The 26,111-nt window shown below is 31.8% G+C and overlaps 1 protein-coding gene across 3 annotated transcripts in view; it reads right to left on the bottom strand.

Annotated features, from left to right (window-relative positions):
• The window catches only part of GRID2 (glutamate ionotropic receptor delta type subunit 2), a 1,244,053-nt gene that overhangs the window by 313,195 nt on the left and 904,747 nt on the right, over positions 1 to 26,111 (bottom strand). For all 3 annotated transcript variants that reach the window (XM_036227700.1, XM_036227697.1, XM_036227699.1), the window contains exon 10: positions 9,717 to 9,914. In XM_036227700.1, coding sequence (XP_036083593.1) covers positions 9,717 to 9,914 — 198 coding nt within the window. The remainder of the gene's footprint in view (positions 1 to 9,716; positions 9,915 to 26,111) is intronic.

The following is a 26,111-nucleotide window of genomic DNA, read 5'->3' on the forward strand; positions in this document are numbered from 1 at the left end:
TCCAATTCCTTTTGTCTCCCCTAATACTCTGTTATGACCCACAGGGTCAACTTCTACATTTCAGTCTCTGGTTACCTCTTTCCATCCTACTAGATCTTTCATATCTTTTATATTTCGCTTCTTTTTCAACCTCATACTGACATTGTGATTAATTTTTCCAAAATTTTAACCAGATCTATCTCCCTAGTCGTGACCATGCTTCCTTGAACATTTTAGCTTTTCTTTGACCTCACTTAATTTCCTTGCCAAATTTATTCGCCATATCTCAAAATTGACATGGATGTTTTAATCTTTTCTGCCTTTACACTGGGCATTTATTCTCAGCTAGAAAGTGACACTGTTGTGTAGTAGCAATGAAAAGTGGCAGTCTTCCATAAACTTCGGCTCAGTCCTCAGCACCAATAATCCATCCCTTATATATTTTGATTTAGCTGTCACTATCACTTCCCTCAATATATGTCTCCCAAGCGCCTGCAGACTATTGCATAATACTTGTACCCATTACTGTCAACAGATTTCATCTCCTATTTTTATTAAGAAATTTGAAGCAATGAGATATGATTTCCCTCAACTTCCCAACCTCTTGCCTATAGATTTAAGGATTATCGGATATATTTTCGCATTTTTTTTTTTTTTAAGTAGCAAAAAAACGTCTTTACCCCATCAAAATCAATTCTCAACCTAAAGTTTATTCTATCTTCTCTGGGATCTTTATCCGTCACATATTAACTTTCTTTTCTTATATTAAATTCTCCTTTATTTTCTTTTCTTAGTTTTTAATTATGTTTCTCTTAATCAAAAAACAAACAAAATAACAAAAACTCCAACAAAACCAATGACCTTTCCAACTATTATCTTTCTCTTTTCTCCTCCTATCCAAACTTTCTGAAAGATAAATATATGCATGTTATGTTAAAGAATGTTACTTTCACCTATTCACCTCCAAGTTTTTCTGTAATCTTTGCCAACCTAGTGTCAATCTTTGACAGTCCTTATGACTTAGATATTTTTGACATCGCTAGTCACAGCTTATTTTTAATAACTTAGCCTAACTGACCTCTTCTTCCATGGTTTGTTTGGTCATGCTTCTCTGACTTAGTTATCTGCAATTGTTTTTTCTTCATAAACTCTTCTGTCATTTTTTAAATGGTGTCTTTCTTAGGGCCTCATCCTAAAATGGGCCTCTTCTTACTGTATATTTTCTATCTGGCAATCTCATTTACTTTGATGCTATCAACAACCACTCCTAGGCTGATACCTCTCAACTATAAGCCTCTTACTGAGCCTGTTCAGTGAACTTCAGAGTCCTATATATCTGTGAACATTCAACTCATCCTACTCTAAACTAACCTCATCCCTCCTTCTCTAAATCATTTTTAGCAATCTTTTTCTCAATTAGTTACATACTATCCTCTTATTTATTCATACTATGAACCTCTGAATTATTCTTGATTCTGCCCTTCCTTTCACCTTAGTCAATACATTCTGGTAATCTTATCTATTTTATGTCTTTAATTCTGTATTTTTCACCCTATTCATGCAACTGGTACCTAGGACACAGTCTCGTCACTTCTTGCTCGTACTGCTACAAAGACCTTCCAAATCTTGGCCTTCTTTCCATGCTATCTCTTACTTTTCTGCCAGTGCGTCAGCTCTTTGTCTGTCAGTAGACATCCTTTGCTTCCTGTCGATTTCAGAAGTGATTACTACTTGCTATTCTGTCATCTCTATACATAGTTTCTCCTTTAGGAGGTTTACCCTTACTTTGCCCCCATGGCTTTCATAGTGTTCTATTCATGCTTCTAACACTGCACTTTCTGCATTGTACCTTAATTAACTTGTTCGATGTCTGTGTTTCCCATTAAGTTAAGAGGTTCTTAAGGGTAAGAACCATGTTTTATTTATTTTGTGTCTCCAGTGCCTAACATAGTGCATAGCACATAGAGATCATCAATGAAATGAGTTTGTTACTGATGTCCTTACCTTTTTCACATTTGTATTCCTCCATAGTGCGTTGACCATGGCATTAACTGGTATATGTTTACAAATATTTATAAATATGCATTTTCTGTGTTGAATGCATTGATGAATTATAATATCTATGATAGAAACATATTTACCTTTTAAAACTAAAGAATTGCTGAACTTCATGTTAAATATATATAAATAAATGAGGAAAAATGTGTTACCCAATGCAGGTGATTAAAAAAAAATCCATTTTTATCTATTCATTTATATGAACATTATTTCTATAAAATGAAAAAGTATACACGTCTAATATAATCTTGAAGCTAACTGCTACCTTATGCAAACTAAAAACAAACATTTGTTTATTTTAGCGATGTCACTCAGTTCATTGTAAGTTTTCCATGCTACACATAGAAAATCACTGTGATCTATCACCAAAAAAAAAATCGTTTTAATGATTTAGCATTTGAAAAATAAATTAGGTTCTTTTTTTACTTTTGTTTGTTATATTTTTTACATGAAACCAGATGACTTATAAGAGAATTGTAGCAATATCAGAGTTTCCATTGTACCTTAGTTTGGTGTTTCAGAGAATATTTGCACCCAGAGACACATGTGATAAAAAGATTTTGCATGAACAAAAGAGATGCCCTTATTTTATAAAGTAAAAGAAAGTTGATTGCATAAGAGATGAGGGAAATAAGAAACACCAGGGTCATGTTTTCAGGCAGATCATTTTTAGGAAAGATTACTTATAAGAACTGAGAATATAGAAATTTATTTCCTATCAAGCTACCTGTATTGATTTGTCCCTTAAAAATCTTTTAATACACCTAAGGTATGACTACCCCACTTTGAAAGCTGCTGACTTTAAAGAATGCTATCAAAGAAGGAACTAAATAATACAACATCCAGCCGTCTAACTCATCATTTTCTTTCTTTGTTTTTTTTTTTTAATTTTTTGTGCTTTGATACTAAACTTGATATATTTTTTATTTCTACTATAAAGTTCTCTGTGGTATTCTCATTTCTGCTCTTCCTTTTTGAACCAGGAGAAAATAATTTAGCAGTCACATTAACTCATCCTTAACAATTGTTCCTGTACTGAGCAGAACATATCTCTCATTTATCTATTTCACATTGAAACATCTTTTGGCTAGATCTGTGTTCTCATAAATTTTAAGAGTATATTAATTGCAAAAAGTTATAAAAGTAGTGTGGTAGATAAGAAATGGAGGAGACTTTAATACATTTTTAGTTTTTAAATAGTCTTTCTATATATGTATATATGTGTATATATGTGTGTACACACACACACACATACACAACTCTCTGGCTGTATTTTCCTCTCTGAAAATTATGTATGTACTGAACCCCATTTAATTTTAATGTGAAGGCCCTTTAACATGAGATCAACTGAAATCTGCACCCCTATTGCCACCCTTAGAAATCACTGTGGAATAATCATATGAACTCAGAAATTTTCCATGCTTCCTCTTGGACTCTTTTTAAGATGATGGTCTGCCCATAATCACCATGACAAAGATTCTGAGAAATATTCTTTTAGTTTGGGTTTCTCCTTAGGAAGATAGACAATTAAACTTGTTAATTATAGATGTCTCATTGTCATGGATAGAGGTATTCAATGGCAATATTTACTATTATTTAAACTATACTGAGATTCATAAAAAATGTCTACTCTAATAAAAATATGTAATAATAATAAGTTCATTTTTCTGGAGCTCTGTCATAACATTATTAAACCATTTCAATAGTGTTTTTTGCTTTACAGGGGTAAATAAGCTGGTAAGAGTTTTAATATAATGAATCTTGTTGGACTACCTAAATTACTTTATACTTCATTGCATTATTATTTGTACAATTAAAGAGACATTTTTAATTGTTGGAAATTAGAACTTATATTTCTATTGATAATAGTCAGCATAGTTAAGGAAAATGTTATGTACCCCAACACGTTGGCAGTTGTTCTGTAATGTGGACTGCCCTTTTCTTCTTAAAATGTTATCTTTCTTTGGATTTCATGATACCACATTCTCTCAATTTTCCTTTTATTTCTCTGCCTGCTCCAATAAACTCTTATGTAGGCTTATCCTCCTCTCCGTGCTCAATAAATATTTCTCAAAGCCTAGTTAGAATGGATAAGTATCTTCTTGAATAAAATAAAAATCTAGTTGCAATCAATGCCTTTATAGTTTTTCTGTCAAAAAATCATACATTCGTCAGTTAGCTTCTTTAAGCCTGAATTTTTACTTTGTAAAACAACCTGCTGGACTTTAAATTAGCATACAATAAATACATGTTTTTATATGCAAATGAAAAGCAATCAAATAGATTGTTTACGGAGAACAACATACTACTGTTTGTGTGGTTATGTAATAAATTATTTTTTTTTCCTGCTTCAAATTATGCACAGGTTTTTTTTTCTCTTTCTCATACCACTACATTCCTTTCTAACATGTTAATACTAATCAATTGCAGAAAGTTATAAAAGTAGTAAGACAAATAAGAAATGGAGACTGTTACTGCTATATTTTTAGTTTTTAAATAGACTTTGTGTGTGTGTGTGTGTGTGTGTCTGTGTGTGTGTGTGTGTATGTGTGTGTGTGATCATTTGCTCTCTCTGGCTGTATTTTTCTCTCTGAAATTTATGTATGTACTGAATCCCTGGCATTTAGTTTTAATGTGAAGGCCCTTTAATAGGATCAACCTAACTCTGAAGATTTATTGCCACCCTTAGAAATCACCGCAGAATAATCATCCAAACTTGGAGCTCCAGTGAGAAATCTCATCTGGGGTTAAAATGTTTATAAGTAATAAATACTTAAAATGTTAACAAAATTATAGTTGAAAGTGATCTTTTCATTAACATACTTGTACTCTTTACTTCATAGGTGAGGAAGCAAGTCTCAAAAATTTAACTAACTAGAGCAAACACATAAAATTAAAAACAGTACCAAAATTAGACTAATTCTAATGTTTTTCATGATAATGTACATTTAGCAAGTAAAGTCTGTCAGCATAATAACTCCTAAAGATTTTACTCACTAATTCTGTAGGACAAATTTGTATAATGCCCTTTTTTACCCTTATTTTACAGTAATTGTTTATCTGTGTCTCAATCTGAGAGAACCCCTCAGAAATACAAATGCAGAACACTGGGTTTGTGGGTTTATAATAAAGAAATATAAGATAAATTATCATTACTTTAATAAGAGAGATGAGGATCGATCTTTCCCTTTTTGTTAAAAATACTGATATTACTAATTTTCAAATAAAATTCCATATATAATTGGTTCATAAAATAAATTGAACACAGTAAATGGTTATAGAATATAAAAACAGCTTTGTTGTTTTCCTTACCACTATCTTAAAACCTTTTGATTGTTCCTCTCTTCCATTTTTTGGAAACAATTGGTCGGATCCTTTGTTATTCTGAATAATTTAATCATTTCAGAAATAATTCCAGTTCTGGCAATAATGAAATCGTTTTTATTGGATTAACCCAAAAAAGAATAACAATTGTAAATTCTAGATAAAATTTTTTTAATTGAAAAGTCTATGAATAGACATTTCTCCAAAGAAGACAGATGCCAATAGACATATGAAAAGATGCTCGACAAAATTAATCATCAGAAAAATGTAAATTAAAACCACAATGAGATAATAGCCAGCCAGAAAGGCTATTATCAATAAATCGAAAATCTGCAAGTGTTGGTGAGGATTTGGAGAAAAGAGAACCCTGGTGCACTGTTGGTGAGATTACAATTGGTTTAGCAACTATGGAAAATAGTTTGGCGGTTCCTCAAAAAATTAAAAATAGAACTACTTTATGATCCAGCAATTGCACTTTCAGGAATGTATCTGAAGAAAACCAAAATGCTAACTCAAGAAGATATATGCATCTTTATGTTCAGTGCAGCAGTATTTACAATAGCCAAGATATGGAAGCAACCTAAGTACCCATCAATGACGACTGGACAAACACACAGACACACACACACACACACACACACACACAGGAATATTACTCAGCCATGAAAAAATTGAAATCTTAGCATTTGTAACAACATGAATGGACCTAAAAAGTATTATACAAAGTAAAATGAGTCAGATAGAGAAAGACAGATACCATATGACCTCACTTATATATGAAATCTAAGGAACGAAATAAAAGAACAAATAAAACAGTCTCATAGATACAGAGAACAAATTAATGATTGCCAGGTGGAGGGAAGGATGGCGGGTGGGCTGGGTGAAAAAGATGAAAGAATGAAGAAGTACAAATTGGTAGTTACAAAATACAGCATAGGGAATACGGTCGACAATATTGTCATATCTATATGTACTACCATGTGAGTACTAGACTAATCAGGGGACCACCTCATGTATTCTATAAATATCTAGCCACTATGATGTATACCTGAAATTAAAATAAAACATTGAATGTTAACTGTAATTGAAAAATAAAAAAATAAAATAAAAATACACCCCCTCCCCCCCAAAAAAAGCATTAAAAGATCCGGAGATTAACAAAAGGCAGGTAAAAACTGTAGGGTATTTAAACCTTGAATAATGGTAACTGTATGGAATGAGATCCAATTTTATATGGCTTATTCAATGAAGATCCACCTCAGTTTAGGTAATGGGGGGGTGGCTAGAGCTCAAACAGAAAGTTAGACTCTTATTAGATTAACATGTTAGAGGATAGAGTTCGAAGCAGCTAGGGTGGCCACAAATCAAAAGAGAAATCACAGAAAGAAGGATCTATGAAGAAACGAGCTCCCATATCTGTGTATAAACTACCCTTAAAGTCTTGGCTGACAACTAAACTGTACATGCATAAGATGACTCTAAATATATATATATATATATATATATATATATATATATATATATATATATATATCAGCAGAAAGCACATCCATAAGGCTAAAAAAGCTGTGCAAAAGATTACAGTTGCTGTTTATGACAGAGGAGATAGAGATTGAATTTTGAGATCCTCTAAATCATAAAGGTTTAGTGAGAACCATAGCCTTTCCACAGAAACTCCAGAAGGCTATGTTTAGGAATAAAGGGATTGCCAACACCAAGAGATTTACTCTAGAACTAAGGTAAAATAAAAAAGATCTGCCTTAACAATGTCAAAAACTAAAACTCACAAGTTCAGAAAAACAGATACTAATTTCAGTCTGATGAAACAAAATTCAGTCCTATTTGAAGTATACAATTTCAGAAACATCATCTCAAGTCTCAACAATGGATCAACCATAATGTTCAGTTCCAATCAAATATGATCTATGATTAATAGAAAAAGCAGTCATAAATTTATCCTGAGATGGCAGAGATGTTAAAATTGTAGCAGACAAGGACTTTAAAGAAGCTATTATAAATATGATCAAGGACTTATAAGAAAAGTAGGTCATAATGACTATAAAGTTGGGGAATCTTAACAGAGCAAAGGAAATTATTACTTTTAATTAAAATTGTAGAACAGAAAAAAAAGCTATTTATAATAAAAATGTTACCGAATGGATTTAACAGAAAATTGGAGATGGCAAAGAAAGAATCAATAAACCTGAAAGCAGATCAAGATAAATTATCTAATTTAAAGGTCAGAGAGTAAAAAAAATATTTTAAAAAATAAACAAGATATTTATTTTGAAAAATAGTAATTGCAGTGACTTAGAGACATTAAGAGGTCTAATTTGAATATTTTCTGAGCTTCAAGTTGAGAGGAGAAAGGGTAGAGAGTGGAAAAAATACCTGTAGAATTATCAACATTTATTGGATTTTATAAAATGTATCTGAGAAGCTCACTCCCCTCCTGGCAGGATGAATGCAAAAAACAAAACAAAACAAAAACAAACAAACAAAAAAACAACTACTAAGAAATATACATTATAGTTAAACATCAAAACATCAAAAATGAAAAGACAATTGTAAAAAAAAAAGGGCTGTCCCTACACTTTAAAAAAAGGAACAAAGGTATAAAGAATAGCCAACTTCTTATCAGAAACAATATTTGAAAAAAGATAATAAAATGGTATCTTTAAAGTGATAAACAAAAAAAATTATGTGTGGTGATGGATGTTAAGTAGACTTATTGTAGTGATCATTTTCCACCATATGCATATATCAAATTAGTATGTTCTATACTTGAAACTAATATAATATTTTAAGTCGATTGTGTCTCTATTTTCAAAGATTGACTATTTAAAGAAAAATTCTTGAATGACAAATATATTTTGATTTTTGAAACAAAAAGTTATTCTCACTTTAAAATCACCAGATTTGATTTTAGGAATGATATTATTAAAAATAATAATAAATATTTAATTGTAATAATAATTAATATAATTAACAATAATTTTATCCATAATTAACTCCTTAGACAATTTTTAAAGAAAAGTATATTTAATTCTAAGTGATTATCTTCTGAGACTCTTAGTGCTCTTGTTAAATGTTGATCAAAATAAGCAATGTCCTAGATTGAAAATACAAACAAAAAATATCCAGAAAAAAACCTGTCAACTCAGAGTATGACATATACTACTAACTTTATTCAAAAATAAAGATACACAAAGATGTTTTAGGTAAACAAAAGTTGTTGAGAGTATATGCCACTTGTAAAATTTCACTTCATGACATTCTAAAGGCAGTCCTTCAGGTTGAAGTAAATGATACCAGATGGGAGCTCAGATACGTAGAAAGGAATAAGGAGTCCCAGAAATAGTAGATAAGGTACTTTTTCATTTTGTACCTTTGAAAGACAATTGATTGATTAAATAAAAAACTATGACATTTTACTGTGGAGTTCATAAAATATAAATATATGACAACAATAGCATAAAGGATAAGGTGGGTATAAACTGTATTAAACTGCTATAAGTTTATTACTTTTCAAATGTGAAATGGCATAATATTTATCTAGATAGAATGTGATAAAAATTCACATTATGATCTTTAGACTAACCGCAGACAAACAAAACTACCAAGAAACACAGCGAGAAGCCCAAACGATGAAATAAAATCAAATGCTAAAAACATTCAATTAACCCAAAGGAAGGCAAGAAAAGGAAATGAGGAAAAAAGGGACACATATAAATCAAATAGTAAATTATAGACCTAATTCTGACTATTCATTAATTCATTAGGAAGACATAACAGTTTAAAATGTGTATGCACCAAATAAAAGAGCTTCCAAAAAATGAAGAAACCTGACATAAATAGAGATTAAGAAATAGAGAAATTTAAGCACCTCTTTCAAGAGTGAAAGAACAAGGAGAAAAACATAAGTAAAATATATATTTGCCTTATTTATATCCTAAAAGCAAATGATTAGTTCCTAAGTGATGAGGATTTCATTTAAGTACTTATTTATTGCAAATAACACTGTATTTTTAAAAGAAAACAATGACATAAATTGTGTCTTATAAATTGCATCATAACTCCATCTTATACCATACTCTGACAAAATATGTGTAGCGTAAGTTTGGAAAAGGTAAGTCCTTGTTCTAGACACTTTTTTATCATAGGAAATATTCTAAAATTGAACTTTTGTTTGATATTAATTTTTCTTTCCACAAAGTTCATAAAATAATATGGGCTAAGATTTTTGCATTCAATACCACCACCTAATGCTTTGTCTTGCACTTATTTCATGTAAAATTAGCTTTCAGGGGGTTATAGTTAACATTTAGATATGTGATAAATAAATAAATGCTTACCTTAAAGACTAGTTCTCCTACCAAGCCATTCCATGTCCCATCTTCTTGTGGGCTTCCGTATTTGTGATCCGGTGCAACATAAATTTCATAGTTAAAACCCAGGTAGTTAGATAAGGCATCTAAAACATCAATGGAGAAGCCCTGGTATTTCTTCGGCTTACCCAAGACATTTTCAGAGACCATTACAAAAGGTTCTTCCTACAGGAAAATAAGAGAAATCCTAATGTCAATCTATATTGCTCTGTAAAAGCAAAGATTAATTCTTCAAAGAGTTTTGCTTACAGTCTAAAAATTGCTTCTGCACTTTGAGAGGATTAACTTAGAGATATAACTTATGCATTATTTATGCATCATATTATTGAACAATGTTAAGTCACCCAAGTTCTTGTCATCTCTCATTAAATTATAGCCATGTACCTCTTAACGACAGGCATATTTTCTGTGAAATGCGTTATTGCGTGATTTCCTCATTGTGTGAAGATCATGCAGTGCACTTACACAAACGTATATGGTAGAGCCTACTACACAACTAAGCAATATGGTATAGCATATTACTTCTTGGCTACAATCCCGTTTAACATGTTACTGTACAAAACAACATGAGATTAAATCATGCGCCGAAAGGAAATGGTGCAATCAAGAAATTTGGTAAAAAGATGAGGCTGCTGCCCATGTAACACAGCCTACAGTTTTATCTTATTTATAAGTAGAAAGTATAGACTCAAAAATCATGATAAAAAGTACAGTATAGTAAATATATAAACCATAGTTGTTAATTATCATTATCATTATCAAGTATTATGTACTGTATGTAATTGTATGTGTTCTACTTTTATACTACTGGCAGCTCAGTAGGTTTTTTACAACAGTGTCACCACAAATTTGTGTGTAATGCCTTGTGCTAGGACATTTTCGAAGGCTGTGACATCACTTGTAGGCAATATAAAATTTTCAGCTACATTTTAATTTTATGAAATAATTGTTGTATATGTGGGTCGTTGTTGACTGAAACATTGTTATACATCACACGACTGTTCTACCATATCAAAAATTAGATAAAAGTGACTACAAAACTTTAGGGGTCATAAGTCATTTTGCTTGCCATCTCAGGACCAATCTAAGATTCATCAGTAATAAAATCATATTAAAGAAATCATAAATTTATTATATCTATCCTCAGGCATTTATTGTCTATATATGTAAAATAATATTTTAACAGATATAATTTACACAAAACTTTCTAAAAAGATCAAAAAATTCTAAGAATGTATAACTTACCTAAAATTTGTAACATCGCGTTTCCTGGGAGTAATTTTGATATTTGGGTATAAATACATTTCACTGCAAAATATAGCTTCTTTACTACTGCTATGAGAAATTCACTTTTTTGGGGGGTAAATTAAATAATTTAGTAAATTCAGCAAATTGGTTTCTGCTTCCACCTCTTTTATCTTTTTGCATTATTGTCCTGTTATAATTAACAAATTGGTCCCTTTGCTTTTTAGAACATCCATTATTGAGAGCTCAAGGGTTTGAAATATGCTGGCAGACTACAAAAAATTAGATAACTTATTCCCGAATTTCTTGAACTTGTTCAGAAATGTTTCAGGAACAGTAATAATATTTACATATAACCATTCATAGTGTATATTGTCTACACAGCCCTCTGGGTAAGTTAAAATCCTGAGTCTAAGCCAGAATACCCAAACTTTTTATCCTTGGATGATTTTTCTTCAGGGACTCATAAAACAACCTTCATTGAATTGTAAAATAATACTTTGCTTTTGGCTTTTACTCAAACAGTAAGTAAAAGCCTTATACAATCACTGCATTTATTATGGGAGTATTGTCCACCATAACATTCGGTTTTCCCCTAAAACCATGAGATAAATTTTTGAATTGTTCAAAGCCTAGATAGATTCATTTTGCTTTAGTAATGCCTTTTTTTAAAAAAAATAATAAAAGTAATGTAATGAATTATTTAGGTATCCCTTTTCACTTCGAATACACAGAAGATCAGTTATAAGTTTGATGTTCATTTACAACTATGTTGATATTGTGATATTTGTAATATTTTTTAAATCTTGGTTTTCTAAACTATTAATGTTTTCTGTTTAAAAATTGGTCTTCTTTAACTGTTTACGTCTTTTCTTTGTGTAAAATAAATCAGTAAATGAATAGTTATATAAAGGCAGTAACTGCTATTTGTTTCCCAGTAGCTCTTCTCCTCTTCTTCACTAATTACAATGTAAAAAGTTAGCACTACTGAGGTTAAAGACAATCCACAGGTTCCTTTTAGGCAAGGTAAGATAATGTGACTAATTCTGGCCAATTCGATGTAAGCAGGGTGCTTTGTGTCAACTGTTCTTGTGTCCTTTCTATTTTCCAACTGAAATGGACACAGTGCTGGAGCTCTAGTAACTATCTTAGACCATATACGGTGTAGAAAAAAGACAAAAGCCTACGTCCTTGACACCTGAAATGCTATAATAGACTAACTCTCCAGGGTTCTGGAATGCAAGAAATTTTTCCATCTTGTTGTTGTTGTTGTTGTTGTTGTTGTTAAGCTGATATGTCTTCCTATTTTAGTAGTATGTGATGCTAATGAATACTGATAGATCACTAGAGAGGTTTTGAGAATGAATGAAAATTTCTAATAATATTGAATTGTTTAATCTAAATCATATTGAGTGAAAAGTAAAAATCTAATCAATCCTTCAATATTAAGTATAAAATACAGAACATCTTGATGACTCCAAATATTTTTATATTTTAAAGTGCAAAATAAACTTCCAGATAATTGGCAGAATTTGTTACTGGTCATTTGGTTGTATGGACAAAATATAGACATAGCCAATGACTAGGCATTACATATTCTAAAGCAGAGTCATGGGTATCAGAATAAAGAAATTCCAAGATAGATAGAGATTATATGCAGAGAGCATGTAAATACAATCAGGAAATTCTAGAGTTATTGGACATTGATTGCTTACATCATGTTGTCAAAGCTGGCAGTAGAGAACATGTACTTATTTCCTTATACGCATCTCATTCTTTTCTAGAATTTGAACATCTATCCATTGATGAACCAATTGAAAGATGACTCATGAAAGATCTTATTTGAAAAGTTCCTCTACCAATAATTTAGGACCATATTTATCCTGTATATGTATTCTCCATGGCCTTCAAAATCTAACAAGTCTCTCAAGTTTAGCAGCAATTTAATCACAAAGAACTAAAATACCAATCTTTAAGGTGACACTTAAACAATTAAGAATGCTAATTAACTCTACTGCAGAGCTAAATGATCTATGTGGCAAAATAATGTCCCAATTTATGTTTTGATATAAAATATTAGTGATTCTTTTTTGTTTTTATCTCTTTAGAATAATTGTTTAATATGCTAAATTGTGAGATTTTAAAATGCTAAATTTCCCTCTAGAAATGATTTAAATTCCAATTTACGAGTAAATCCTAGACAAACAGACCTTCCCAAGGTCTGTTGTTAAAATCTGGACTTAGCAACATCAGCTAGAATTGATTAAAGGTACAGAATAGCAATGGTTTTACTAAGAGTTCTTATAAGGTGGGTTAATGATTTACTGATGAACATGCTTTTAAAATTTTATGCTTTAAATAAACCCTTATTACATCTTATGACTTTCCTTCCAGATCAGTGTATTTATGCTTTGTTTTTATGCTTTATTATAGATTTGGATCACCATTAATAAGTCCTACCTCAGACCAGTTGTCATTTTTGAGAGCAATCAACCAATATATTGAATAGGTAAACAAAGCAATGGAAATTAGATTGAAGCTCCGAGACTTGTAAGAGAAAAGACACTTGTTCCTTTTCTATGGAATACTGAGCTTGGTTTCATCACATTTACCTATGTACCTATTTACAAAATTTTTCACTCATTGACTCAACCATGTAATAAATAAGACACCAAAGAAATACAATGGAGTCTTAAAGAAAAAGTATAACACTATTTTGGGGGTTATAATTATATATTATTTTAACAGATTAAAAAAAAAACTAGGAACAAATGTTTCAACTCAAGGTAACACAATAAGTTACAGAAGAGGATGTTCTTATAATTCATCTTTCTTAAACTTTATCTCTTTGGACCTCAAATTTCTCAACTTATAAATTAAAATCTAGGATGACATAATTTGTCTTAAATTTTAATGCAATTTAAGTTAGTGTGAGACCCGTAGGGACTCCAGATACCTGACAGGAAAACACACACACACACACACACACACATACACACACAATTCTCTTTGGAAGAAAGTATCTTCATTTTAGATACCACGTTATTCCTTCATCAAATAACTGTTTCAATACAACATCTAAAGCAAAAGTCAAAGATACCATGTAAAAAGAAATGACATTTCCTATAGAACCAACAGAAATAACATACAACAGAAACAGATCTTTCAAGAACTCAGATACTAAAATTTTCATATGCATATTATAAACATTTTGTTTACTATGTTTAAAGGGTAATTTTTTTAATGGCAGAAAATTTGGAAACTACAGGAAATGTCATTGCAGAATTTAAAAAGAACTAAACAGAAATTTAAGAATTAGAAAAGATAATGAATGATCAAAGTTAACTTAATGACTAAGTTTATAGGCAGATTATAACTAAGTGAAGAAAGAATGAGTGGCCTGTTATAAATAAACAAACAGAAAATCCAAGAAAAAGAGTAGAGAGACGAGAAGCAGAAAGAGAGCTAGTCTGTTAATCCCAGATATCATTAAGAATGTGAAGAAATAAGAGGTATCATTCACTCTTACGAGATTTTTAAATTGGTACAAGCACTTTGGAAAACATTTTGACATATCTAATTTAGACTGAAAATATTTATATGCAAGTTAATTTTGCCTGTTTTTAGTGTTACATAAATATTTATATAGTATGAAGATATGGGTAGTTATATCTTAGCAATATCACTGTGGTTATCAATATAAGAGAATCTTGGGCCCCAAAATATATGCCCAAGAATGTTTATAAAAACATTGTTTATAATAGCCTAATTCTGGAAATAATCTAAATATCCAAATGTCCACCAATGTGGAATGTATAACTATATTGTAGTATATTGATGCAATGTAACACTTAGTTTTAGCTGTTTGCTTATAGTGAAAAACTAGAACTATATATGATAATATGAATGGACTTTTAAAAGAATAATGTTGAGTGACAAAAGCAATATTCAAAGAAAAAGTTTGATTTAATTTTTGTAACATTTAAAAACAGGTAAATTAACTATGTGATTAAGAATTTACACCTAAGTGGAGCCACTATAAAGAAAATCAAGGTGGTTAACTCTGGGATACTGGGGAGGGTATGGTCAGAAACATGCACAAAGAAAGATGGCTGCTATAGTAATGATGATATTTTTTTTCCTGGGCAGTGATTACCTAGATGTTACTTTATTATTTGTTAATTAATGGCTAGCTTTTCTGTATGGGTTTTTATATTGCAATATAAACAAAAATAAAGAAAAAGTATGTTAAGTGGGATCAAAAATTGGAGGGCATTGAAACCATATTAAGCTTTCTGTCTTATTTGGCAGGGAACTAGAGCTTTATGGAAGGGAAATAGCATAATCAGAAAGTAATCCTGGAAGCAGAGTGTAGAATAAATTGAACAGAAATGAGGACTAGGGGTCCTTTGCAACAGCACAGATGGCAGGAAATTATGGCCTGTACCTATTCAACATACATTTTCAAAGTGTGTATAGACGGTTTTGAGTCTTCAATTATAGAGACAGAAAGGTGAAAAGGAAATAATAAAATGCTGCATTTAAAATTCATTTTCCAGCAATTAGTTCAAAGAGTATTAATAGAACTGAGTCTAATCTGGTAATAACCTATCTGCCTATTAAGTAAAAACAAATTTCAGATTTTGATTTGCTGATCATTTGGATGACAGGTTCTCTAAGCACAATCCTCACCAACCGGAATAAATGAAGCTTTCACAGAATGCCTGTAGTTTATCAATCTAAGTGCATTAGATTGAGTATCCACAGACCCACTTGTAGAAAAGAATGTTTCAGTGGTTGATAATATTCATATTATCAAGGATTTATTCACATCACTTGTTGGGTTATTAGATAATAACTTCGTAATTCTGAATTTGTATTCAGTCATTTAAAAAATCGCATGCTAATTGCTTAGTTGATTTACAACACTGTTTGCAACTTGCAAATTTTGTAGTTAATTCCCATATTTTAATAACTATGCAATATTGTTTGCCAGTGACAGAGCTTGAAAAAAAGCATACAATTTTTGAGAGGTACAAGTGACAAGCTCTGCTGTCAGGGCTTTACTGAGAGCTGTTAAGAGGTTTTAATGTTCATGGCTTCAGAGAACACCAGGATAGCTAAAACTAGGAATGAGTAATTAGAAATTCTTTACAGTTCTGCTCATATACGACACAAAGACATTAACAGAGAATGAGAATATTTCTTAATGGGCTGTTTAAAATTTTTTTCCCTATAAAACATGTTCCTGACTGAAGCAAACAAGAATTGTCCTTACACACAGTGTGAGCTTATGTTTTGCTTAGAGATGACACATTGTACTTTGATATATGCAGAATTAATGACCATCATTCTCTGAATAAACCTCTTTACTTTCTATAGATGAATTTTTTTCTCTTTACTTTCTATAACGTATGAGTTTTAGAAACTTCTACAAGTTAAAAAAGGCAAAAGGGATGGAATTTGTTACTAAAAAGATATCAAGGCACCAGGACAGGAAAATAAACATGAGGAATATCTGGGAGAAATGAAAAATCTAGGTGTTGTAAAGGAAAGGGATATACGAGTTGCATGAAAAGGAGAAAAGTAAGTCAGAGGGACATGCAATTATGCAATGAAAACTTTTAAACGAGCTTTTGCAGACAGATTTTATGGAAGAGAAAGTAAAAAGCAGTATACTATGCTTATTTTTTAAAATGCTTGCTTAAATAATAAATGACAGAAGTAAATAAAAAGTCATTCTAATTTCTAAAACCATGTCTTACCTATTATTTCTGATTCTTCTTTTGCAAGCAATAGACTAAAGTTCTCAAAGTGAATGTTCAATACAGAATCAAAGACAGAATTTTATAAAAATCTATAGCGCTGAATACATAATTAATATATATTCAAATTTAATGGAATGAAACATGAAAATGTGTATTTTCTCCTGTATATTGGCGATTCACATAATTGGTTAAAAGAGAAATAATATTTATTAGAAGAAATAATCATTAAAATCATCATAATCCTTAAAGTTGATATTTTAAAGTGACAAACTTCAATAGCAAACACTGAGGGTGAATTATTTATTTTTGTTTTCTTAACAACCTTTGAGAAATACAAATTAAAATAAGTTATTTATTGTTCATCCGATTGGCAAGGATGAAAAAGAATGTTTACCAGCAAGCATGCAAAGAAGCAAGCTTTCTTATATACCACTTATGTGAGTTAAAATTGGTACAACTTTTTAAAAAAACAAGTTCACGGTAGGAAAGCAAATGTCTTCAAATTTCCATATTCTTTCTTCTAGTAATTATACATCTAAGGAAATAATTGGAAATGAGCAATGTATGTGTCTACAAGCATGCTCACTGTAATATCTCTGGTGAGAACTTGAAAACTAACTAAATTTCCAATAATTACAGATTGCTATTATTTAAAAAAAAGTGTATTTGTACGATAGACTACTACATAGCACATTTAATTGTCAACCTCAGTGTCTCAACGCCCTGGTATACAGTTATCTGCTCAAAACTGGGCCACAGGTGCTTGTTTTGTTTAACAAACAATGTTATTTTAAAGTTTGAGATTGGTTTGTTTTTCTTTGTCCTATAGAAAATTTAAAAACATCATTGTAAAAATATTACTTTCATTTGCAATCCAAAATATTTCAGTAAATATTTTGAATATGTTGAGTTTCAGTTGGCATGTTGGGAATTAAATATAACCCCAAATAAATTAATGCAAGTTTGAAGCCAACATAAAGATAATTCATTAACTAACTGAAAAAAGAAAACAAACTATTGATCACATCTGTTGTAGAAAATAACCCCACATTTATTTACATTAAAAATATTTATCTGTATATTGCTAATGGAAAGAAAATGTACAAAATTGTCCATGTGCGTGGGCGTGTCTTAGTCTGTTCAGGCTGCTATAACAAATTACCAGACTGGGTGACTTAAACAACAAACATTTATTTTTTATGGTTCTAGAAGCTTGAAGGTCTGAGATCAATGTGGTGATAGAGCCAGTGTCTAATGAGAGTTCACTTCTTTGGCCTCACATGACAGAGAGTGGAGAGATCATCTTTCTCATGTCTTTTTTTTATGAGGGCACTAATCTCATTCATGAGGGCTCCAACCTCACAACCTACTTATTCTCCAAGGTCCCACCTCTAAATACCATCACATTGGGGATTAGGCTTCAAAATATGAATTTTGGGAGGACACAAATATTCAATTAGTAACTGTGTACATGTTTAACATTTAAAAAAATATTAATAGTAATAATAATCACAGCAACCATTCATATAGTTCTTACTATGTACTGGACACTTTCTGATGCTTTTTATATATTTATTTCCAACACTCCTATTAGTTTAGAACCATAATTATTTCTATTTTTTATGAATAAGGTAATTTAGTTTTGTTTAGCTAGTGACAGACACTGAAATGTTAGTTTTTGATGGAGGAATTAAGGATTAGTTTTGTTGTTAATTTTTTTCCTACATTTTCTAAGTTTTTGTCATTGAATATATAATATGGTTTCAATACTTGGATAAATTATTAGTCTGAAGGATGAGGGAGGCTGAAAATAAAAATTTTATTATAATTTTCAAGAAAATAAATGAAATCATTCGGGTGTAAAGTATAGAAAGAGTCAGGATGAAATTCTGGAAGAAGTGACTCTGGTGAAGGAGGCAGAAGGAATAGAGGACAAAAGGGGACCAGAAGAAAACACTATAAGAAGATGAAAGAGAAAATGGGCTTTCAAGAAGAAGCAAATTGCTAGTGGATTCCACTGAGAGGTCCAGAGGAATCTCCACCTGAAAGCATTCATTTCATTTGTCTAGTAGGAAATCATGATCTTCTGAAAAGCAATATCTTTGGAGAAGTCAAAATGGAAGCAAATTTAAGCCAGTGGTTTGAAGAGAAAATAAGCAATGAAGAGGAGATAGAACTGAAGTCTGAGAAAATTTCACGAGAAAGAATTAGCAGAACAAAGGGGATTCAGGATCCCCCTCCACTCCCAAATAATGTATTGTATCCAGAGCATATTTTCCTGTCATCATCCTTATCACTGCACATACATCACCTCATTTAGTTCTTAGAATACTCTAGTATTGTTATTGTCATTTCACAAATGAGATAACTCAGATATGGGGATAGAATACATAAATAATGTGCCTGAGCTTACAAACTGGTAGGAAGACTGTGATTTGGATCCATTGTTGTCTGATGCTAAAGAGTGCATTCTTAACCATTACTTTAGACTGCCTTCATCAATGCCTGAGTATATATGTGTGTTTGGGGTTGCTGGGGAGGAGGAACAGTAACATGGCAGATAAAACAGAAAAAACTTGGGCTACAGTCCTTTAACACATGGAAGGATAAAATCAATCTTTCTCCACTCTGTATTCCCCAATTTCTATTCATTTCTAATGTAGAGCTATTTATATATTATCTGCTAATTCATACTTCAACTTTAGTCAGCATATTGATGAGATCGTAGTTTTGGTATAAAAGTTATTTTAAAATAAAAGCATTTGAAATCTTATCTGAACTTCCCTTATCTGACTAAAGCAGAGCCTCCTAAAGATTTACTGCTATTAATTCTACTCCCAATGGAGTTTCCTGCAAATTCCAGGAAGGAGATGGGCTTCTCATTCCCCTTAGTGTGGATACACACACACACACACACACACACACACACACACACACACACACACACACACAACAATTGACCCTTCCATACTCTGCTATCGAAACCAAAACTACCTTTCCCTTTGTTAAATTGCTATATAAACCTTTACTTCTGGATATTCAGCAAATTAATCATTACTGAGTGATTTCTCTATGTTCATGTAGACAAATCTTGACTTTTTTTCTGTTAATGTCTATTGTCCATTAATACACAGGCCCTCAACCAATCACATCTAAGAGGATAGAGGAAAACTTTCCCCTACAACTATATCAAGCCTTCTTCTGAACAAAGGTGTAGACTCTCTTCCTTAAAAGGGGATCTGGAGAGAATAAGGGACACAATAATTTTGCTAACCCCACACTATACCCTTGTAGAAAGTGAGCTCACTATTTCTGCTACCCACCTGCCTGACCTAAGGTTTTAAGAATAAGGTGACAGGTTTTCTATTTCTAGTGAGCTGAATGCTTTCTGAAGGATATACTTTTTTCTTTTGATTTTGTTATGAAGCACAGTGGGAAACATAAGAGAAAAGATCTCCTGCATAGCAGGTAAAACATAAGAGTAGAAAGCAGAAAGGTACTGATATTTAAAAGCAAGAAACAAATCTGTGGGGATTTACAGAATGTAGAGAAGTCTGAACTTAAAGCTATAAAGACAATATTCTGTGTTTCTAAAATTAATAAGCATATACAAGATTACTAGAAGCATTATTAAAATTAATAAGGCACATAAAAATGACTTCTGTGCCAGCTCTTATCAGGATTGCAGATATATACTACAGTACTGAATTAAATACAGGAACATATATTAAGGAATTAGAGGGAGGTTCTCACAATTTACTAGAAAATGTGAAAATGTATGAAACTTTTTTCCCCATTGCTGTATTTTATTGCATAATAAATTGAAATACTTAACCTAAAACCAACCCTAACACTTAGGCCTGCGAGAACTTTCATTAGATGAAGCAAATGTCACTTAAGAGTGACAGAAAAAAAAAAAGAGCATTGATTCTATTTATTCTTGCAATCCTCAGCAGATACTCTAGGAGTGTTCCCAAATGTAACATTTTACATATTGAAATGCATCTTAGTTTTGGGGGCTGATGACCAAAGGTCATTCTTAAAATTTTAAAAGGACTCATAGAACAAAGGTAAGATATTTTTTAAACTCTTTGTTCTTGATGGGTGATCACATTTTTATTCTCCTTGACTTTTAAAAAAGTAAAAGACCTTGCTTTCAAATGCTAATCGGTTGCTTCTTTATTCCCCAGTAGACTTCAGACTATTCAGCCTCAATACTTCATTTTCTTGAGTGCTTTATTGACCACGGTCTTGGAGATTCATTTGGCTCAGAACAACATAGCCGCTTGTTATTTTTAATTGAACTGCAGAGTACATTACCCTACATAAGAATCAATGAACAAAAAATTAGTCTGAACATTTCATTTTCTCATTTCAAAAATCATGCCACTAGCAATGGTTAAAAGTAGAAGAAAAACAAACAAAAAAGCCCTTAAAAGCTACCGAAGAAAAAAACTCTAAAAAAGTTAAGTTCATTTCCTCTTGCTAACTTCTTTCATATAAAGAACCTGACATTCCTTGCTGAAAGATTTTAAGAATCACAAATTCAGTTTCTAACATGACAGCCTTTTTGTTCCCAGGTTAACCTAATTGGCAGACAGTTTACATGGAAATGCTTTGAAACGGCACCTTAAAATCCAAACCTTTTTGTATTTCCGCTGATCATTTAAAAACCCAAGGGGTGTATATTCTGAAAGGGTGTGCATTTGCCTTTCTTTCCTTGACCAATTTTTCCATTTCAGGCACCTCCATGCAGTATGGTGGTTCTCTCCTTCAGTGCCTCCTACCTCCCCAGAGGGAGCTGAATTTTTATAGCTGCTTGTGTTCTAGAAGCTGACAGATGAGTAAACTATTCCCATGTTGGGTGCTTTTTAGAGGTATCTCTTCTCATTTCAGGCTACCCAAGAGTCCCATTGAGTACCATGGATAGTGATTTGATAAATTGTCTCCTATTGGTCAAAACCTGTTATTGTGCTTTTTAAAGAATCCAAGTCCCACTTGAGGCCTAGCTTTCTCATTGGTAAGGCTGCCATCTGACTCATTCTTTGAGAGGGACTGGGAAAGCATACAGCAAGGCTTTCTCAAAACTTATTTCCTTTCATTCAAAACATTGTTTTACTCTGCTGATTTCTCTAAAATGTAAGCAAGAACAACTTTCTGTGACTTTTTTTTTTGCATCTATTCACTCAATGCTGAGGTATGTCAACTGTAAAACAGCAATATCAACATGCTATTAGAGGTCAGAAGTGATGAATATGTATCTTCCTAGTGAAAGCTGGACCTTTTAAGAGGCCAGGGTAACATTTAAAACACTGAAACAGCAAGATGTGTGGAACTATCCTCCTTTGTATCTATATAGGTTTGCTCACCTAAATATCTATTAATTACTATGTAGTTCAAAGATAAACATAAGCTTTTCATAAATCCTTTGAAAGTCTTGATACAATAAGATCCTCCTACCCCCAAATGAAACCTTTCTCAAATGTCTTTACATCATTTGCAAGCTCTGGAAATTGATCTACTTCCTGTCATCCTTTGTCCGGCTTTGTAGAGTTTCTCTGTAAGTATGTATAACTAGTACTCAGCCAAGACTCAAAAGGACCCTTATGCAAATTTCTGCAAACAGTCTCCTTAGATAGCTTCCTCTTTTCCAGAACATGTGGAAAAAAATGCAAACCACCTCAGCCTTCCCAAACTTAAATCTTTAATTTCTCAACTCAATAAAGGTGACAATCTCTGTCTCTGTGCCTTCAGTATAGAAATTGCCAGCAACCAGAAATCTGGGGTAATCATTGAGATCATTTAGTTGATTCTAAACTCCCAAGAACCAGAGACCATTTTTACCCATTGACAATGTCTGAAAAATTTTTCCCCCTATTTTGCTTAGTTTTCTAGTTGTTCATAGCAGGAATTTAGTCCAAGCCTTGTTATTCCCTCATGAGTGGGAGGGGGTAAGTCAGACAAAGATTCAATGCTTATTTATCATAAATGTAACTTGAAGTTATTTAACTAGCTCTAGGTCTCAGCCATATAACAAAATGCATCAACATGTTAAAAGTATCATTGTTAAAATTTTGATCTAGCCTAAAGTTTAGATTAAATGGTTCTCATTTGTTTTTATTATTGAAACAGCACAATCAATAGACATAGTTCTCTATTGTGTACATATTTTGTTGTATCTTCTGCTGATTGTACCCATCTTCTGTGAGAAAAAAGGGAAAAATGTGATTTTTATAGACACTTGAGGAAAACTGGTCTATGTAAATAATGTAATTTATAGCAACACTGGGATATGTGTTCACTGTAGTTCTGACTGACTAAAATCATCATGAGAATTGATGTATGACAATGGCTTGGCAATTTCTTATTCTTTCTCATCATGCCAATTCTTAAGATGATAGCTGTCATGCAGATGTGTGAGTGTCGCTATTGCACTGGTTAACCTTGCATGACTCAATTTTTTCTTTCTGAAAGCTGAAACCTGAATTCTTAGACTAAACAATGAATAAATATTTCAGAGATGAGTTATATAATTTACTTCTGAAAAACAGATTTATTGTTTCTAGAAGTTTAAGATATTGACAGAGTTATTTGTAAATTCATTTGAACTGACAAATTTTGAATTGAATTGTCTCTACAGGAGTCTTAAAAAAGAATACCTTACATACAGGCTGCTGGAATTTCCTGCATTTCAATTTCATTTACTTCAGGTGACATTACAATATACTTTTAGGATACTTTAAATTCTTGATATCTGCATATTTTTGCATGTACTCTTTACATTGTTGGATATTCCTTCTCTTTTACCTATGCCTTCATAATCTCTGCTCATCTATCAAAACAAATTTGTGTCATCTTTTAAGTCTCTCCCACAGCCCAACCCATGAGTGAGATGCTTCTTTTATGTTCTCCCTTAACACTTTTTGCATAATAAGAACTAACACCTATATATAGCACTTCCTATATTCCAAACTTTGTTAGAAGCCCCTTGTTTTTTGCATGTATTAGTTCTTTTGATTTTCATGACAGCTCTGTGAAGTAGGTAATATTATTATCTACATTTTACAGATGAAGAAACAGAATTATAGAGAGTTTAAAGTGTTGCCTAAATTCACAGGCAGATTTGGGGATTTAAATATAATCTGGTGTCAGACTCTGTTCTTTTTTTAAAAAATAGCTTAATTGAGATTTAATTTACATACCATATAATTCACCTATTCAGAGTGTAATTTTAATGGCTTTAGTATAGTCACAGACACGTTCTATCATCACTGCAGTTTTAGAATATTTTTACTCACAAAAGAAATCCAGTTCCTATTAGCTACCATCTCCCAAGCCTCTAATCTCCCCCAGCTATAGATAATCACGAATCTACTTTCTATCCCTAGACATTTACTATGTTTGATATTTCGTATAAATGAAATCATATGATATGTGATCTGTTGTGACTGGCTTCTTCCACTGAGCATGTTTTCAAGGTTCATCCATGTACTGTGTTATCAGTGCTTCATTTCATTTTATCGCCAAATAATATTTTGTTTTATGGATATATCATTTTTATTTATCCACTCATCAGTTGATAAGCATTTTAGTTGTTTCCATTTTTTAAATGATCAATACAGGTGCTATGAACATTTGTGTATAATTTTTTAGGTGGATGTATGTTTTCATTTCCTCTGGGAATATACCTAGAATGGAAACTCTGAATCATATAGCAACTCTGTGTTTAAGTATTTGAAGATTTGTCAGACTGCTTTCCAAAGCAGCTGCAGTATTTTACATTTCCATCAGCAACAATTGAGGTTCCAATTTCTCCACAACCTTGTCAACTCTTGTTATTATCTGTTCTTTCAATTTACAGTCATCCTAATGGGTGTGAAGTGGTAGCTTATGTGGTTTCAATTTGCATTTCTATGATGGCCAAAAATGTTGAGAATCTGTTCATTTGCTTGTTGACCATTTATATACTTCCTTTGAAAAACTGTTCAGAGCCTTTGCCCATTTTTCGTTGATTGATTTTTCTTTTTTTATATTGAGTTATTACAATGTTATTCTTTATATATACTTTATATAGCCCTGATTTGAGTGGAGTTTCCACTAAGCTAAGCAGAGCAGAGGGTGAGGTGCAAGGGAAGGGGCAGGATGAGGCTCACGTACCAGAGATTAGTGTTGTCCCTTATCAGATATATGATTTGCAAATATTTTCTACCATGCTGTGGGTTGTGTTTTCGCTTTTTTGGATTCCGTTCTTTGAGACATAAACATTTTTAATGTTGATGAAATCTAATGTATCGATTTTGGGGGGGTTGTTTGTGCTCTGAGTGCCATGATCAAGAATCTATTGTCAAAATAAAGTTACAAAGATTTACAACTCTGATTTTTACTATGAGTTTTCTAGGTTTAGCTCTTACATTGAAGTCTATGATTTATTTTGAGTTAACTGTTGTATATAGTTTAGTGGAGAGGTCTAGATTCCTTTTTTTTGCATATGAGTATCCAGTTGAAAAGACTGTTCTTTCCCCATTGAATGAAATTGACACTCTTGTTGAAAATCAATTAACCATATCTATATGGGTTCATTCTGGACTCTCAATTCTATTCCACTGACCTAAACATTTATTCTTAAACCAGTATGATGCTGTCTTGAATACTGTAGCATTTTAGTAAGCTTTGAAATTGAAAAATGTCAGTCTCCCAACTTGTTCTTTTTCAAGATTTTTGTATGTGACTTTTAGGATAAGCTGGTCAATTACAGCAAAAAAAGACAGCTTTTTTTTTTTTGATAGGGATTTCATTGACTCTGTAGATCTATTTGGACAATATTGCCATCTTAACAATATTGGGTTTTCCAATTGATGACTACAGGATATCTATTTATTTAGGACTTTTAAATCTTTTAATTATTTTTCATAGTATTCAGTTCTTTTGTAAGTTTATTCTTAATTATTTTATTCTTTTGAAAATTAAAATAAAAATGCTTTATTAATTTCCTTTTTGAATTTTTCATTGCTACTGTAGTGAAATGCAATTCATTTCGTATATTGATTATTTTACCCTGAAAACTTGCTAAACTCATTTATTAACTCAGTGTGTGTGTGTGTGTGTGTGTATGTGTACTCCCTAGGGTTTTCTATATGTAAGATCATGTTATTTGCAAATAGAGATAATTTTACTTCTTCCTTTCTAATTTCATTCCTTTTATTAATTTTCTTGCCCAATTGTGCTGACTATATATATCTCCATTATTCATAGAAATAGTGAGAACTGACATCCTTGTCTTTTTACTGAATATAAGGGGTTATGGGTACTTTCAGTCTTTCGCCATTAATATGATGTTAGCTGTGAGTAT

Source organism: Rousettus aegyptiacus, unplaced genomic scaffold (assembly GCF_014176215.1).
Source record: "Rousettus aegyptiacus isolate mRouAeg1 unplaced genomic scaffold, mRouAeg1.p scaffold_m13_p_10, whole genome shotgun sequence".
NCBI lineage: Eukaryota > Metazoa > Chordata > Mammalia > Chiroptera > Pteropodidae > Rousettus > Rousettus aegyptiacus.